Genomic DNA, 19,633 nt, shown 5'->3' on the forward strand with positions numbered 1-19,633 from the left:
TGGCAGAATCATAGCGTTTTGAAAAAATGTCACCAAAAAATAACAAACACATAGTCTCAGTAACAAGAAATAAAAAGCAATCCAGAAAACAGTTAAACTTTATAGAAGCCCTAAATGCTGCAGACAGTATGGCCTTTTTCAGATTTGTGTGCCAGAGATACATGTGCTTAGTAAATATCAGTAAAATAAACACAAATGCTGTGCAAAGAACTGACAAATGGAGGGAAAATAATGTCAATCGCTAACCAGATCTACAATTAAACATATAAAAAGTATGAGCAATTTATGTGATTTTCCTTGGATTCAAACGTTTTTGTATGTTCTAGCTACTGTCGGTTCTATAGACTTGATTCACAATGTAACCATCAAAACGTAAAATTCAAGCTGGTGATGTTGTAAAAGAAGAGACAATTAAAAAGTCAGTGGTAAAATTGAAATGTATATAAAACTACTAGGAAAGCGGCAAGATACAAAATTTGCTTAGATTTAAAATGTGTTCCCCAGTGCAAAACCAAAGCAAATGCTTTGGTGTGGTTTGGAAGCTCAACCTGTTTAATTTCAAAATTCATATAACTGTCCGCCTTTTGCTCTCCAAAAGTCAAGAAGTGGTTTACTACCCACACTAGGAGTTTAATTCCACTACCTCTGTGTCCTGTAAGTGACATGACTCTGTTGAAAGTGCCTAATTAATCTAAACAAGATTCTTTGTAGAATAAAGCACTGCTCAGAATAAAGGCTCAAGGATTAGGCTTCAGCATAGCAACTACATGCATTTTAAAATAAAAATATTTTACAACTGAATTTCTGTTTTTCTCTTTCCCTTTACAGCATCATCATCTTGCATTTCACAGTCCAATGGCAAGACAGTATACCAGGAGAACAGCTACTAAAGTAAAAGAACTAGAAAACACCGAGGATGCTAGCTAACTTAAAGAGCTCTTTGAGTTCTTTATAAACTGATGTTAGTTCTATAAAATTGACTACCAGTATGTAAAAAAAAATATAAAAATTACTATTTCACATCACATTGTTTGCTTTGTATATACAGAAGCATTGATTTATTTTCTTCAAGTGTGTTAACAGCCATACTGTGTCAAACCAGAGCTCCACACAACCCATTATTTTTCCTACAACAGTACTAGTAGCAGATGTTTACAAAAAAGTATGAAGAATAGAGCAAATAGAGAGTGAATCTTTCCCCAGCATACTCTCTTAGCTTCTAGCAATCAATGGTTTTCCTGAGCAATCTCTTCCTCAGCCAGAGACTGCACACAGCCATTGTGTTTAATAATGAATTTGTCTAGCCCATTTTTGAACCCATTTATAATTTTGGCTTCACGGCATCTTGAGGCAATGAGGTCCACGATGTAATTATGTGCTGTGTGAAAAATATTTCCTTTTGTTCACTTTAAACATGCTGCTTAATAGCTTTGTTGGGTGCTCCTGATTCCCTGTATTATAAGGAATAATGAATAATTGTTGTTAGCATTGCAGAAGTAACACTGATCTCTGGCACAGCTCAGAATATCCTAAGGGGGTATTACAGCAGCCAGGAATAAGTGATATTTCACTATCCTGGAAACAAGGTAGAGACTTGGTACTGGAGCTGATCAAGTGGCTCTGTGCCACTTTAAGGATTTCCTTACTCATAGAATCTTTACAAAGTTTATTATGTCAATCTTACAGAAGCTGTGTACAGCAGTGTTACACAGAGCATAAAAGCTGGAGTTCATGTATGAATGAGTGAATGAGCAAAACTATAAACTGAAAATGTTGAGTTTTACTGTAGTTATTTGTCCAACTTGACCAGAGACACCAATGACAAATAGAAACAGGTGCAGATAAAAACCAAGGCTAAGCAAACAAAAGTTCAGCTGATATCACAGCCTAATGCAGAGGACAATGTTCTGAAATATTCTTCAAGCAACAATAAAGTATTCTGGCAATGAATAATGGCTGACAGCACTTGGAAGAGCAATACTGGTATCACAAAAGACAAAAGAACTGTTGTATGCAGTCTTTCTCAAGATTAAAAAGAATATACACTTCCAGTACTTAAAGGGGGCCAACAGGAAAGATGGGGAGGGACTCTTTATCAGGGAGTGTAGTGATAGGATGAGGGGTAACAGTTTTAAACTGAAAGAGGGTAGATTTAGATTAGACATAAGGAAGAAATTCTTTCCTGTGAGGGTGGTGAGACACTGGACCAGGTTGCCCAGAGGAGTTGTGGCTGCCCCCTCCCTGGCAGTGTTCAAGGCCAGGTTGGACGGGGCTTTGAGCAACCTGGTCTAGTGGAAGGTGTCCCTGCCCATGGCAGGGGGTTGGAACTAGATGATCTTTAAGGTCCCTTCTGACCCAAACCATTCTGTGATTCTGTGATCCCATGTCTCAACTTGACAGTCATGCTTAGATTCAGATCTTGGAAGGACATGAAAATCTAAAACCAGCTTTGCACTACAAGCTTTCCCCCATCTATTTAAGTCACCTTATTTCTTTCCTAACTATTCATGTGGGGTTGGAGATGGGTGTTTTTACTGTTCTTTTCTGAGTAGAGGATACAGGATTAGACCTATCTTCTCAACACTTGTTATGTCATACTGGAATTTTGTTGCTTTGCCATTCTTGGTAAGGAAAAGCACAGAGATTGCTCAGGTGTAGGTATTTATTGTAAATAATCTGAATGGTAATATTTTCTCATGTCAAAACTCTAAGATCTGTGATACAGTCAAGTATTTAAGCATCAAAGGCAAAGTATTCCTGTTTCCTTCTCCCAGTTGAATCACACACTAAAACTTTTTGCTTACTTCAGGACCCAATACTGCACTGCATGGAAGCTTCCACCATCCCAGAGGAAGAACTAGGAGGCATTCTGTTCAGAAGGGAAACCTGTCACTGTTTGGGTAGGACAGAGACAAAAATCTATAATTTTGCTAAAAAGAACTTATATCCCCTTTACCGCAGGCTACCTTTGCTAGCAGAAGGCAGCCACAGCTATGTCTGCTTCTGAACAGCCCCAGTCTGTGCATCAAGGAAGGTCCTCTCTTTTTGTGTCTCCCTTTGGTGTCTGGTGTAAGAGTGGAGATAGCCTGTTTAGAGATTCAGACCTCCCTCTTGGAGATATAAGAGCTTCTTCTCTGTTATATGTTAAAAGCAGTTGTTATTGCACAGACAAGCACCTTAAAGCTAGACGGGTAATAACTGAGCTTAGCTAGTAGATGCATTTTAACCTTACATAAACACACGCTATCTATTTTTTTCCACAGACCAAAGCAGAGCATTGTCAGTCATGAATCTTTTTAAGATCTTAAGGGGAAGAAACTGCACCACTTTGGTGGACAGATATTCAAGCTTTGTCACCATTACATGAACATATCTAAACTACTATGTATCCGATGCCCCTGGTGTTGCTTCCATTTAAGTGAATGCTAAAATGTAGAACAGGAAAGAATGTATATTAAAAGCAACTTTAAAACAGTCCCTTACATCCCTTTATAACAAACTGGACTTTAACATGTGCTTAAGGTCCTCCCTGCCTTGGACTCCAAATCATGCTGTAAACCTAAACCTTTCAGCTCTTGTGGGTGGGTTTGTGGTGAGTGACTCCAATCTGCTGCTCCTGTCTTGTGAAGAAGTGTCAGTATTAGGAATTTTCATCAGTCCTGAACTGAGCTGTAAACCTAGTAAATCCAGTAATTTTACATGGTTGATGCTGCCATCATTTCATTTCTGACATACTCTCACTGACAGTATTTTGCAAATCCCCGAAGCCAGCGTGCTTTTTCTTCTGCCCACCTCCTGGGATGCTTTGTTTCCATGTGCACTCCAGTCTTCCCATCAGCTTTGGCCTTGGGCCCATAGCTGCCCTGCTCATCTTTCCCTAACCAAGATGCTTGCATCTTCTCACGGCTGTTTGGCAGGCTTGTCCTCTTCACCTCTCAGATGACTTGCTGAGGACCTAGGGTGACTGAACTGCTAATTAATAAGATGGATACAGAGCCAAGCAGTTGGAGAACAGCAGTAGCCATACAAAAGTGTAGACAGTGGCATCACTGAGATCCCATGAGATGGGTAACTGGGGGGAGCAGTTATCACACTGAGACACAGGTGATGGCAGAAAACCAGCAGGAGAGAAAAAGTAGGCTTGCCAACCCCCTTGTCTGCCCAACTATGGCCCGCCAGATTTTTGTGGACTTAATATTTCCCACAGAATCTTTTGGGCCATCAAATCAGTATGTTGTAACAAAAAAAAGATTCCTGATAAAAATTGCTGATCATCTGTTACATTGACAGGACAATTACTAAAGCACTACAGGAAATGTGTAAGAAGAAGTCTTGTATTCCAGTTAGAAAATTTCTTAAAAGTTACACTGAGCCACAGGCTACATAAGAATACAAATTTTCATTTCCTAAAAAATTTATAATGGCTATTTTAACTTATTTAAAACAAATGTATTATAGAAAATAATGCATATTTTAGGTATGCTGTGTATAAACTGCTGCTAAATGAAAACTCCTAATAGCTAAATTATGCTAATTTGATTTGAAAAGTGTTCCTCTCACTTTACAAACAGCCAATAATAATGCTCCAGTCATGAAATCAGCAATGGACTAAAATCCCTAATTATTTGTAGTGAATAAATACAATCCATAGAAAACACATAGGGTGTATATATAATTAATAAAGAATAGATTATAATTGCATTTAACATAATTTGCATAATTTAAAATGGAATAACTACATGACTGATTTTTTATGTCTTTTTAAAGGGCACTAATAAAATATGAAGGAGGTAAGGACGCTTGTGTGAGTAGGAAGTAATGAATAATATCTTGAACATTAAAGCACAATATATTATTCTGTGCACATAAATTGGACCAATTCATTTTTGCAGGTGCAATGGGAAAAGTATGGTACCTCAGCAGTTTTCAAAAGTAAATAATATGTTAACTGAAGAAGGGATTACAGATTCTGATCAAATATTCAATGTCTTATTTGAATAATTAATAAGTCAGGCTGGTGCAAATATGCAGCATATAGCCTGCAATGTTTCAAAACTTTTCTTTCTTTCAAACCATACTTGTCACTAGCATTTAGAAAGTTTAACCTATCACCTTATCACTGTGACCATTAAAGCCATTCTTGTGGATTTCCCTCTGGAAACTCACATTATGAGTGAAATTAAGTTCAGTGGCCTCATTTAGTTTCCTACCGTGGTGTTCAATAGCCCATAATGACTCACAGTTTGGCTAAATCTGAAACTAAACCCTAATTTCAAAAGGTGCAGAGAGAGCATAAATTTGATACTAGCAAAAGCACAGTAGCAAGATCATTCAGCAGAAATTACTTGCCTAACAGACAACCAGAGTAAAATATATTCCGAGAAGTATGCTTAGTAGAGTTTGACTGTTCCTTAACCTGTGGCTGCCAAAGGAGAGGAAGACAAGACAGGCTGGAGAATAATGATGCAACAGATTTCACATGCTAAAACAGTGGAGTGATGTGTGAATGTTGGTCATTAAAAGAATAAGCATATACCTCTGTGTACATCCAAACACGAGGAAGCAGTAAGATGGAAAAGGTTAATTCTTCCCATTAAAATTGTATAACCCCTGTGTTAATTACTTGGACTTATCAGATATGGATACTGGATTTCCAAAGATCTGATGGGTGCTGAGTTGACAACTATCAGTGAAACTTGGAAGCTATTTCTTTTATTGCTCCAGTATGACATTGCACATGCCCACAAATCCTTCCAGAAAGATTTTGCAATGCCTTCAGAGAATAAAAGATCCTAATGTTGGAGTCATAGGTCAGGAAAGAGGGAAGCAAAATTAAAACAAGTTTTGAAAGACTGCTGTGGCAGCTGGATCCAAGATTGGACAACCTCTACACTTTCTAAAGCAGATTGAAACTTTATTCCCATGGAATAACAAAGGACAAGAGGCACATCCACAACACTGCATGTAACATCTAAAATGGTTCCATTTTAAATGCTTAAGTAGACTCACTGATTAAGGATCAGGACTAACCTCAGAGGTGCTTATCATGCTTTACATTACATCTTGATTTTCAGTCTGGCTATGCTGAAATATGAAATGAATGTCTGCTAAATATCTGAGCATGCAAAAGACTCTCAGGGTACCTTCAGGACCATGAGAATTGACAGATTACAGCCCATTTTTTATTGCTGATAAGATTTTTTAATTCACTCATATGTTTGCCACCATATACACAGGACTACCAGACCAAGTGGAGGCAGAGAATGATTAAATTAGCTGCCAGAGATGATTGAAATAGCAGCTCCTACATAAGAACAACTTGCATTAAGTTTATCCATCCAATTGATCAGCTTAAGCATCTATATCTCATGACTTCTGAGTGGACCAACACTTCTCTGAGTGGATCAATACCACCAGTCTCTGTTTTAACTGCTTACAGGGATACAATGGTCAAGAAAGATGCACTTAAAAACTACCAGGCTTTCCTTGGGACACAGTCTAAACCTTACATACAAGACTGAGTCTGGTAGACTCACATGGAGAAAAACACTGGGATGAATTAGGCATTCTTGTTCTTGTTAGGCATCCTTGCTGTCTGACATCATATACAGTTCAGACTATTCAGGCTACTAAGAAGAAAACAGGAGGTTCACACCCAAGTAAATCACAGACTGATCAGTACCAAAAATAGCTGTGTCACAGCACAAGCCAACAGCTGCCTACACTCCACTGAGAATAATCCTAAGGATATTGGAAGTGTTCTAGTCTATACGCCTCTGCAGTTTTATTATTCAAACAGATAAAACCCCAAAGCCTTTCTAATGAAGCCATGACCTGCCTAAATCTATAACCTGTGGTAAGAATAAATACTAATTAAACCTGCTTAAACAAAAACAAATTAGAAAGCTGCTTCTGCATATACACGCACTTTTATTTAAATTGGAGGAGAAGGCATTTAGGAAGAGTGGGAGAAGGAAAGTGTGAGATTTAAAAAGTCCTGGGACACCTTGATCACTGGGCAGTTAGCCACACTGCTGCATAGGGCAGTGTGATGTGAATTATATTAAGTACTGTGACAGCACTTCTCATACATTTGAAATCTGTTAAGAACAGAAACAGATTATTAAGGATAAGTTCAGAATTGCATAAAACTGGCTGACATGCCAACAGACCTTCAGCAAACCATCTCTCTTCTGAACCAAAAAAACCCCAAACAAGCTCCTATTAACTGCCATCCAGCCAATTGTTGACAACTGATTCTTGCTGATCAACAGCTGAAGTCACCCATTCTGCTACGAGACTTATTAAAGAACTAAAGGGATATTGTATGCACTGGGAAGTTGTGTCACTAATAACATAGTCTATTTAGTAGTGAATGTAGTTTCGGTTTGGGATGCCTTTATTTCAACAATTTGGTATTGATCTGTAGTACCTTAGGATTTCCAAACCAAAACATGCTTTGTGAACATGGCAGCTGCTCATTTTTACTATTGCTGTTGGCCTCCCTAGATATGATCTCCCCCATGCCAAGGCTTCCAGTGTCCCAGAGTCTGGGATAAAACCAAGCAGGAGCAGTTACCTGGGATTCATGGAAGGCTGCTGCAGATCCCATGGCAATCTGAAGAAACTGGGTTTTTCTGAACACAGTCCTTGCATAAAGAAGAAATACCTGTCTCTCATAAAGGACCTTTATATCACCATCAGTTGTGGTTATTCGTCATTATGCATGGGAGAAAACACTTGCATAATAATATATGCCTATAATCAGACCACTGCAACTTTCCAGTATTAAAGACAAAAGATTCAACTAGGCATTCAGGTGATTGTTCTGAGCCCCATCTAAACAGATTAAACTTCACAGAAAATAATAGCAATGAGCTCTACAGACTAATATTTCCAACAATTTTCCACACCGTTTTCACAGGACAAATTCCCACTATTTTACTTCTGTTTCTATTCTGTTACGTTTACAATCTCTAATGAGTTTTCTCATTAGTACAAAAATAGAAGGAGAGACAAACAGTTACCTGCTCTCAGTGCTGGAAGATGCAGGTGGTATCCTTCGTATATTTACACTGTGGACTAATGCCCCCATTCCCACCCAATGTTCCAGAGTCTGTCTGCTTTCTTTGTAATTTATGTCTTGTGGGACTGAAAATAACCTGCACTGATTGTGGTATTGACTGTCTCAGCTGGTGCTGCAGAATATCAAATAAAATCAGAGAAAAAGGCATGATAAAAATGTACAGGTTGGAGGTGAGACAAGCCAGTTGCAGTCACAAGGAACACATGCAGAAAAAGCAGCACCAGCTGGGTCCTGCCAGTAGCTGTATCAACATAATATCAACAAAATACTTATTTTTCCTACTATTTTCAAGATTTCAGAACAGGGCCCCAGAAGCACAGGGCTTAGAAGTGTCATGTGGCAGCAAAGTTGTCCTTCAGCTGGAACCAAAGAAAAGCTGAGACTGGAGGACTGGGTTGGAGTGACAGGATTCTAGTCTGTTATGCTTTTGCATAACAGCAGAAAATGGAAACATATCAGACTTCTGTCCTAGGTCAGACATTTATGTAACAGTGGTCTGGAGAAAACAAAATCTTAGGCAGGCACCTATGGGCTAAACTTTCTCCATGAAAATTTTCCTGCTTGCCCACAATACTTTATGTTCCCAAAAACAAGGATCTGTATTTCTGCTGGTTTTAGAGAGGTTTTTTCCTATTTTGTTTCTTAAAATAATTTTCTATTTACCCCAGATATTTCACTGGCCAGTAGTACACTGTGTGAAAAACTTTGTTCTAATTGGCTATCAGCACATCTACCTGCATATCTTATGAAGTTCCATTTCAATGAATATATTGCTATAAAGATAAGCTTTCATGCCCCCAATTATTTTCAACACTCACCTTCGAATCCTCTTCAAATTATCAATTTTTTTATTATCACCTTTGACCACAATCCCCCAAGGTATAACTGAACAGTGACCATGACTGGACAGCCTATTTTAAATTTCTTCTACCAATTGTAATAGGTGCTAATAAGTACTAAACTGAAATGAATTAACATACATTAGATAATATATTTCATGTTCCTGACCTTGATAGGCCCTCTGAGCCTGTACAGGTATCCATCTATTTAACTGTGGTGATTTAAAGATTAATACAGTTACACTGGTGCAACCCCTCAGACTGGAGACCATGCAGCATAAAAAGGGCATAATCACTATAGTTTATTTTGACAGTATTTAACTTCACTGTATTTGGAATAGTATTGGTTTAATGATATTATAAAATAATTTCCTGACTGAAACAGTTAACTGCCACAAAGCCCTGAGAAAGGATGTGTTTGACAGGAGGGGAGGAGATGGAAGGCAAGAGAGAGAGTGCGGGGAAAAGCCTTAAAGTTAAAGCTACATGGAGGAACCTTTTTTTAAACTCTGTTATTGACACAGTCCTGTTCCTGACAGTAAGTGAGGCTGATCTGAGCAGGAAACCCTTTGCAAATCCTGGCTTTTCAGAGGAACCTCTGGGTTTGAGATAATGGAAGCTCAGAACTCCCTGTCATGGAACATAATGTGAAATTGATTTTGCAAGGCTTTATCTACACAAAGTTGCACTGGTTTAATTAAAGGTGTGTTTTTAAATCAATTCTGTTAAACCAGTCCAAGTTCCTGTGTGGACACTCTGAAATCAATTCGAAACTGCCTTATGTCAACTAACCTTAATTTGGCAAAGAACCAATTTACACTAAACAGGCACCAATTTTTACTGATGCAAAAATAGGGTTAAAAATAAATCTTATTTAAAATGATAAGGTTTTGATGAGATTCTCTGTTTCTGCCCTAGCTATACCAAGCTATGCTGGCCCCGATAGCCTAATCCATTTGGGAAGGAGATGAACTCGCTTCTTTTCATCTATGTGTTTATGGCCTTTTGACAGATACATGTCCTTGTGAAAGGATACAGTGCAAAGCACTGTGAAACTAGGGAGACTAAAACCAAAAGGTGGCAGGTGTAAGGAGAAACAAGTGATGAATTGTAGAGACTACTTTCACCCTCCTTTTCTATTTATTTTGTTTCTGTAATGCAGAAAGTAGATAAGCAATGAGCATACTTCATGATCAGTAAAAGCTCTCTCATGCTGTAGTACTGGGGAGCAGCTTAAATAACCCACAATTAGTGTAGGGGTGCATGTGAAATCAGTCCACTGTTATCGTGTCAGTCTAATGTTGCTGGAACCAAGTCAAAATCTCTCCTTTCTTAAGGGTCTGGCAGAGGATAGAAAGGATTTTAAAGATCTACTGCAGACTAGCTGTGTGAAAATTTCCCTGAGTTTAAGGATTTCTGTGCAATCCCTTCCGATCATTCACACTTCACTAGGCCAGAAATGAAGGTCTGCATTTGAGTCCACAGCTTACAGAAATGTATCCACGTTATTTCCACACCTGAGAAACACATGGGAAAATGGGCAGTGTACTTGGTACCAACATGATGCTAAGAACACATCTGTATTTGCTCTCCTACAAGGCACAGCTAGACACAAAATTTGAAGCTGCACTGCAACATCCAAGAGCCAGGGCCTGATCCTGCTCTAGGGAACAGGAGCCTTCGCACATGCCATCACAAGAACAGGGCCAGGCTGTGGAATGTTTCCCTGCTGACATTCAACCAAAGCTTTTTCAGCAATGAGAACCAAAGTATCTCAGCTCCTCCCAGAAGGAGAACAAAAGGGTGCAATCCTGCAAAGTACGGTGTTCCCCCACGACCCCGTATATTGGGAGCTAAAGATACACAATATCTCAGGTGGGTAATCCTAACGCAGATTTGAGCAATGAGTGACTAAATACCAGCCTGCCGTTGCTTAAAAACGATTTTTTCAACCAATATCTTTTGTGTCAGCTATGTTACTCCAAAAACTCATGCATGAAGCCAACAGGACTTAAAACTACACAGATGTGCTTAGATTGTGAACTATAGCCCTAATTATTGAGAATAGTGACTCTAATTATTAAGTTTTATTTTAAAGCACTTAAAACTGCACAACAGTAAGTGCTCTGTATCCTTGCACTCCTCTGAAGTGCTGTTAATGGGTAATGTGCTACTTTACTTTCTGTTCGGTTCAACAGATTTATTTTCAGAGTGAATCCTGTGTGAATTTCTCCTGAATCAAACTTCTTCCCTGGTGAGACTATATAATCCTGCTGTCTTGTTAGAGCAAAAATCATCTATGAGACTTCATTCAAAACAAATCCCCTGCCAAACTATCTCTTCCTTTTCATTTGGACAGTTATCCTTCTTTATAAGGAAAAAATTCTTTCTTTGTCTAGTTCAACCTTGTAAAGAGGACAGTATCAGTCTGACAGCAGCGTAAACAAAGAGATTCACAATCTTAGCAGTGCTAGAATATACTGGGCATTTTTTAACTGCATATGGAGGAGAAAGAGCGATACTGCACTAATTCAATGGAAAAAACCCTCAAAGATATGGCTAGTTATGGTTCATTCTGATTATAAACAATTTCCATATATAAAGAGGACTTTTTCAGACACAGCTGCACTATTTTAAGTCCCCCTTCCCTGTCACTATTAATAAACTGCACCCTAATGTATTGCATCTACTGGCATTAGTCATGACTACATCTACTGTCCATAATGGGATGCCACTCATCAGTTTGGTAAGCTCAAAATTAAGCGATTTTCCTGGAAACTGTTTTTCAGCAGCATCATTTGATCCACTGTAGTTAAAAAGCCATGTCATTGGTTGCATTATGAATTCCATTTTACAGTCTTCTTTTTTTTCTTTGTAAATTAATTGTAGCTTTCCTCTAGGCTTAATGCTGGTATAAAAGGTTTTGGCTGATGAGCAAATCTTTTCCAAAGACAAGAATTTTCAATTCTATCATTTTTAAATAACAGTGGCATAAAAACCTCACAGGAGCAAACTTGTTTAAGTCAGCTACACAAATGAAAGTTGACAAGTGATTAGCTCCTTCTGGGAATGAATTGTTTTCTACGTTTTAGGGGAAAAAATGTCATCAGTGACTTTGGAAGTGGCCTGAAGCATGGGCTTTGGAAGCCTAATACCACAAATACCAGTTTAAACAATTACATATTTAAGCAACTGTTATAACGTGGAGTCGGCATGACAAAGCACAAACTTCAAAAAACCACCATCTCTTGTAAAATGCAAGCAGTATGCACACTTGTAAAAACTCAGTAATGTCCTAGTAATTGTATTATTCATCCTGAAGGACCTGTAGAAACTAATGAGTACATCCTACCTTTAAAACTTAAGCACGGTACATTAAGCCTCTAGGGCAGTGCACACTTGTGCATGCCCAAAAGAGAAATTGTTGCTTGCCCTACAGGGTGGAAGTAATTTAAATTACTTTAGCAGGTTGTCCTCCTCCCTTCTCTTTCTATCAGATGAAAGAATAAGAAGCGATCTTTTTATTGCTGGCTTCTACTTTGAGAAGACAGAGTTAAAATTGAATCTGTATCATTCTGCTTCTCACTGGTTATGTCAGAGTCACATCACAGTAAGACCCATTTACACCTGTTCCTCTGATTTCTCACATTCTAGTTTCCAAGGAAAGGAAATTTAGGACTGTGTACTGGGTTGGACATGCAGTACAATTTGGACAGGTTCCTCAACTGGACAAATGGACACTACCACAAACAGAGGCAGATACAGACTCTGTCAAGTGTAGCCTGCTCCTGGAAATGGGGGGATGGGCTGCTGGTGACCATGATTTGCTTCCCAGACCACACGGCAGAGAACATCTTTTTTTTTTAATCTAGTCACATCATCTTGGATCATAGTCCATATAATGTATTAAAAGTTAACCGAATATTTCAGAGGTGACAGCTTCAGGTCTGCCTACAGAGCAGACCCCACAAGTTCTTATGCAGTGCATCTTCGTACCTCATCAATCAAAGTTATCTCACTAATTCTCATTCACTCCTATGACAAGTTTGGCAATTTATAGTCCAACCCTGTGGATCAATCTTATGTATTTTTCCTATGAGAAGTAAATATATTTATGCTACTTTTTTGGGGGGTTCAAATCCACTGAATTGTAAACTTGTGGGAAACTACTTGCTGTAGACATCTTATCAACCTGTATTAGAGCATTCCTGTATGTGAGAATCATTCACAAGAATAAACTCCTCAAAATATGAGTTAAAAGGCAGAGAAAAGTGGACTAAGGACATTAATTTTTACACCCTAACAACTACAATACTGCACCTAAGCAGATTTTAAAAGGTCTCAAATCCTCCCTCACATTAGACAAGGAACCAGGTCGGTAAGTCTCTGTTCAGTCAAATATATGATTTGGATGAGGAGCGGTGTGTTCTTGAGACTCTTCAGCAAAACTAAGCTCTTAAAGTCAGGCATAATAGTACCCTTAATCTCGGGCAGGACGTTGCCTGTGGCATGGACAATGGGAATGAGTGCACCCTCAGCGAGTTTGCCGACGACACCAAGCTGTGTGTGCGGTCAACACGCTGGAGGGAAGGGATGGCATCCAGAGGGAGCTGGACAGGCTTGAGAGGTGGGCCTGTGTAAACATGAAGTTCAACAAGGCCGAGTGCAAGGTCCTGCACGTGGGTCAGGCCAATCCCAAGCACAAATACAGGCTTGGAGGAGAATGGATAGAGAGCAGCCCTGCAGAGAAGGACTTGGGGGTATTGTTTGATGAGAAGCTCAAAATGACCCAGCAATGTGCACTTGCAGCCCAGAAAGCCAACTGTATCCTGGGCTGCATCAGAAGCAGCATGACCAGCAGGATGATGGAGGTGATGCTCCCCCTCTACTTCGCTCTCGTGGGACCCCACCTGGAGTGCTGTGTCCAGTTCTAGGGCTCCCAACATAGAGGGACATGGACCTGTTGGAGTGGGTCCAGAGGAGGGCCACAAAGATGATCAGGGGGCTGGAGCACCTCCCTTATGAGGACAGGCTGAGAGAGTTGGGGTTGTTCAGCCTAGAGGACAGAAGGCTCTGGGGAGACCTTATAGCAGCTTTCCAGTACCTAAAGGGGGCCTACAGAAAAGACGGGGAGGGACTTTTTACAAGGGCATGTAATCATAGGACAAGGGGTAATGGCTTTAAACTGAAAGAGGGTAGATTTAGATTGTATATAAGGAAGAAATCTTTACTGTGAGGATGGTGAGACACTGGAACAGGTTGCCCAGGGAAGTTGTGGAGGTTCCACTCCTTGGAAGTGTTCAAGGCCAGGTTAGACGGGGCTTTGAGCAACTTGATCTAGTGGAAGGTGTCCCTGCCCATGGCAGGGGGTTGGAACTAGATGATCTTTAAGGTCCCTTCCAACCCAAACCATTCTATGATTCTATGTCATGGTCATGACATTTAAAATTAAGATGATAACAGGGAGGTACAGGTCACTCCAGCATGAAATGAAGAAATAGAAGTTGAATTTAAAAAAAAAAAAACGAAAAAAGAGAGACTATAAGTTCATACGGAAAATAATGAGGATTAGAGATAGCCTCCAGCTAGTAGGAAACAGTTCAGGCACCACAGAATAAATTTTATAGCCCTACGGGCCTCTCTGAAGAGTTGTGCACTGCCTTTCCATGATGAATACTATTATTCCAAGAAATACTGCTTGTAGAACTTATTTCTAAGCTAATATTGTGTTGCAGGGTAACTGTGATTCGACAATCTGCAATGTAGAACTTTGGAAAAAAAGCTACATTCTTCAATAAGAAAAGAAAAATATGGCAAGTTCTGGGAGAACATTATTGAACCTGTTTTTTTGAATATATAGTTTTATGCAATTAGAATTAGGCAAAGATTTCTGAGAAAGGTTTTTATGTCTCACTCCTCATCCTATCTGGTTACAATCAGAAGGTTTGCTCACTGTAGAGATGATCCTTTCCGTTCAATATCTTCCCTCACACAGCAGCTGGCTTTCTTGGTTGAGTAATTATTTTTCCTGTTCTGTGGTACAGCTAGCAGACAGACAAAGCCAACAGTGCAAAAACCATAATAATCAGATCATTAGACCTGACACTTACTTCATACTCCTCTTTGAATCCATAGCCTTCTGCACACTTCATTTGGGTGATGTGCTGTAGCAAGTCAGCTACACGGATTGCTGGATGAAGCTGTCCGGTCTGGTAGGGTACATCCACTGGATCTCGCTTCTTGTAGGTATGTGATTGGACCAGGCTGCTTGTGTCACTGACCATCGTATGGGTTTCATCTAGAAAAAGAGCATCTCATAATGTACTGGCTCATTTTCACTTATTAAAAGAAATATAAATTACACAGATTTCTAGAGGAATGGCAGAAATCTGACACCATCAGTATTGCTTCTGTCTGTGAAGGCTACACCAGAAGAACAGTAAATCCATGGAGCGGTTTACACAGGGAAATTGCAAGACTGATTGGAATGAGGCAAAGTCCATGGTTCTACAATGGAAGCATTGCAGAGCAGTCCGAACTCTAATATTGTTTTAAATATCACTAGCTCATTACAAACAGGTTTTAAATCAGGCATTTGGTTCTAAACTGCATAGAAGTTTCATTCTGAAACTTCAACAAGTCCTATGGAATGAAATTGGACTTGTATTCTTCTTAGATTACTGAAGTGCTATATTTTATACTGCAAATTTAGAGCAAATGTTTGGAGTGAGCAAAATAAAAAGATGCACAAAATGGCTTATGGTTTCATCAAGCTAGGACTGCAATGGAAATGTAGATCTGATACAACATTTGGAGACAAACTACAAGAGGACAAATGCAAAGGATCATCTGATCAGGAAAAATGTCTTGACTGGCTGCTGAACATGCTTTAGGACCATGGTATATCATGAGCCATCACATTAGGCATGAAATGTTATATGTCAACTGACATGCAAGCCAACAAACAGGAGAACCCAGGGGGCTGGTTAAAATTTTTATGAGACACATACTCTCCCAACCCTCCACATATCTTCCATGGGGCAAATGGGGAACTTACCATTGATTGGCACTTTTAAGAAGATACATATCAGGAGAAAAAAAAGAGGAGGAGAAAAAGGAAACAGGGCATAAGCAACAGTACTACATTAATAATTACAGGTAATTTTATGTTTGTAATTTAGTTTTTACAGAGTGATTCCCTAAATGAGTCAGATTCTGATCTCAGTTTCACAGTATAAATTAAATGTACTGAAACAAGGTATCTTACTGTGAGTCAATTCACACAGATGCAACTGAGATCAAAACTTATAGTTAGCAGTAGACATAAGTGAAAGTGCACTCTACCTAAGGAAGCAATATGACTTTCTTCCTGTTTAGATGGAATTTTAAAAATTTGTTCAGACTTGACAAGAGAAAAAAACCAACCCAAATTCAAAGGTCCAAGTATAATCATAAATATTTTGTTCTGTTTACCCAAATAATAACTTTACATACCTCAAAGAGTTTTTGATTTTTAAATGAAATTGTAAATGTGGTGCTTTGACTTATTCAAACTACTCCTCACTGGCTGCACACTTAATATAGCAAGGGATTTATAAAAATGCTATATTTATTAAAAAGATATTACTTTCTAAAACATGTTGTATGAAAGGGAAGCATTAAAATATTATTTCCATGTTAATAAGTTAGATATATTACAGCAGGAAGTTTCACAAATACTCTAGATGAAAAGGTCCCAGATTCTCATATATACACCAAAAATACTACCACACCTCATTAAAGGTGAGATTCTGGTCTTAGTCATACCACTGAAAATTGATGTTAAAGCCACAAAGCTCAACAAATCATACTTCAAGGATGATTTTAAGTTCTCTCAATTCACATGGATACTAAGACACATGAAATCTGGTCCTCAGTAAGCATACAGTCAATATGAACTGTGCATTCCTAAACCAAAAATAAGAGAAAAATTTACGTGTATGAGTATGGGCATTTCACTACTTTTCCTGTCAGTTTGCTAACCTGATCTAATGCGGAGGAAAGGGATTAATATTTTAGTCACAAAATTTGACTTCTTCTAATGTGTGATAAAATTGTACTGCAAAGCACCTTGGGATGCATGGCATGAAGCGTGGTATACAAGTGTAGGTACAGTATGTTGCTGTTGAAATGGCACCTGAAAACTACAAGGTGGCTAAGACACAAAAGACAAAGTGTAGGAAGTTGATCATGATTTTTTGAGTGGCTTATTTCAATTTTAGAACAGGTTAGAAAACTTGGGGTTTTTTTTGCAAACCACAGAATTCCTTGTAACACAGACTGTTAGTGATCAAGATGAAGGCAAAGTTATCAGATAGCAGGGTCTTCTTAAGCAGTTTAATCCTTATGAATCTCTTTCCTGTGAGCTCTTTTGTTTTAGATTAATTTTCTTGTCTCCACTTCTTTATCTCTTATAGCTGCATTAATACTATTTTTCCCTCCTTGAGAGTGATCTTTTAAGTTGTTTTAAATAAACTGCTTTCAATCCTTGGTTTATATGGTACATTAGGAGCCATGTGTATTATAGCCTTTTGCTTTGTCTTTGAGCACTGTAGCATGAGCTTTTCAGGCATAACAGTCCACTGTTTTTCAAAGGGTGAGCAACTCCAGATGCAGTGTTCATATGCAATGGCAAGTTTGTCCAGCTTAAATACTTCTACAGGTGCAGTTGTTCTACTCTCCACTTACTGATTCCCACAGAGCTGTACAACACTTATTAAATAATATATTTATTTACTAGTTATATGAACTCACAGCATGGAAGATATCTAGAAACCCAGCCCAGTATCTTCTCTGGGCTGAGACTCTTCTTTCTCCAATTTCAGAAATATGAGCATCACTGATACTAGACAAACATGACCTACACTCATGCCCAGCAACTATAAGTTTAGCTACTGTTACGTAAAGTGCTTTATTAAATCTCAGGCTTTTACTTAGGTTATTAGGCTAAGCATGAAAGTTTTCCCTCCAATGTAAGAAAATTTCTTCATATCTGAAACTAAGAAGTCAGACTGTTGCCTTCTGAGTCATTTAAAGAGTTTACCACTAATTATCTATCTTTCTTTTTTTTTTTTTCCCAATTGGCTATGAAGTTCCTAATTTGCATGAATAGTCCAAAGATCTTGTTGTACATAAATTCATAAATTTGGAAATGGTGTGTTGTGGCCTTTCTAGCAGATTTTGAAAACTAAACTCAACCATTCATCAGACCTGTACCCTTCCCAGGAGGTCACACTGAAAAGCTCATTTAGTTCTAACTATAGGCTTGACCCTGTGGTCTAACACAACTTCTAACATCACTTCTTTGGAAATTGGAAGACAGCAGGGGCAGGTATTAGTTGCAATTAAAACCCAGCATATTTTGTTAATAGCTATATTCCTCTACCGACTCAAGCACAGCTAATTTGATCAGGTAAACCACTATTCTTATACAGAGAGTCATAAATACATTTTGGGAGAGAGATCTGGTCTGAATGGAACACCACTCATAAAAGGATACTAAATTTTTAACATGTAAGGTTACAAAAATATTAATTTTTCACAGTGAAATAACTGGAAGATTTTCTGAAATGAGTAAGCACAGGTTGCTATAGTAGACCATAAAATACATACCTAACTAATTCAAAATTTTACAGACGTAGTAAAAACAAAGAATTTTTATTCCCAGTGTGTGTTTGTCTGATACCTGAATTACTTGCTTAGAGATTATCTCTTGCGGGGAAAAAAAGCTAACAAATAATTTTACCATCATATCATATAGCAAAGGATCACAAAAAAAATCAGAGAAACCATTAACTAAAACTTAATAAACCAGATCAAAAATCTCAAAGTTTTTCTCCTGATAATAGTACTTTTCTCCTTGCCCACCCACAAGGTCAGAAAGAACATCTACTGGATGAAGCGTTGAATGAATGCTAAAGCACACAAAAAAATCTAACATCTCAGGCAGTTAAAAGGCAGTGCAAATTTCATTTGCATGGAGATTATTACATTGTTACAGTCACTACCATTACCTTCTTCCAGATTTACATAACGTATAAAACCGCACAAGTTCCTTCTCCAAGTTGTGACACTGAAATGCACTGCGCTAAATATTCTTTCATAATAACAAATTTTCAAGATCACCTTCCTAAACTTCTACTTAAATGCTTCACTCTACTTTTACTTAAGCCTGTTTAACTCACGGTGTAAGGGCAGGAATCAGTTAAGGCGTCTTATATTTTTTACAGTGATTTGAAGAAAAAGGAGGAGAAAGAAAAATATTTGTTGCAAAAATATTAATCATTGTAAAAAGAGCAAATAGGCTTAACACTGGAGTTTGAATTCTTGCTACAGTGCACTGTTATATTTTGACTTACTATTTTAAAAAAATCTCCCTGTTTAGTTTAAAGTTAGTACGGGAAGGAGGTGTAAATGAACACAAGCCATAAAGTGGTTAGGGTTACTTAAGCACTGAAAACGCAATAGCACCTCATGCTTATTGTTTTACCACTGTGCAGAAACCTCTTTCTTTTTGACATTGGACAACAGCAGGTTTTCCTAAATTCTCAGTGGAAATGGTTTACACTTTAAGTGTATGTTTTTAACCTACAGTTCTACTGTTTTATGTTGTTACTGTGACACCGATGCATAATAAACTATATACTCTAAGTGTCATGCTATCCTTTTG

At 38.3% G+C, this 19,633-nt stretch overlaps 1 protein-coding gene across 6 annotated transcripts in view; it reads right to left on the minus strand.

Annotated features, from left to right (window-relative positions):
- Positions 1 to 19,633, minus strand: part of PTPRM (protein tyrosine phosphatase receptor type M) — a 506,311-nt gene that overhangs the window by 91,768 nt on the left and 394,910 nt on the right. For all 6 annotated transcript variants that reach the window (XM_074878569.1, XM_074878552.1, XM_074878543.1 and 3 more), the window contains one exon: positions 15,036 to 15,223. In XM_074878569.1, the coding sequence (XP_074734670.1) occupies positions 15,036 to 15,223 (188 nt within the window). The remainder of the gene's footprint in view (positions 1 to 15,035; positions 15,224 to 19,633) is intronic.

This window comes from Strix uralensis, chromosome 1 (genome assembly GCF_047716275.1).
Source record: "Strix uralensis isolate ZFMK-TIS-50842 chromosome 1, bStrUra1, whole genome shotgun sequence".
In the NCBI taxonomy this organism is placed as follows: domain Eukaryota; kingdom Metazoa; phylum Chordata; class Aves; order Strigiformes; family Strigidae; genus Strix; species Strix uralensis.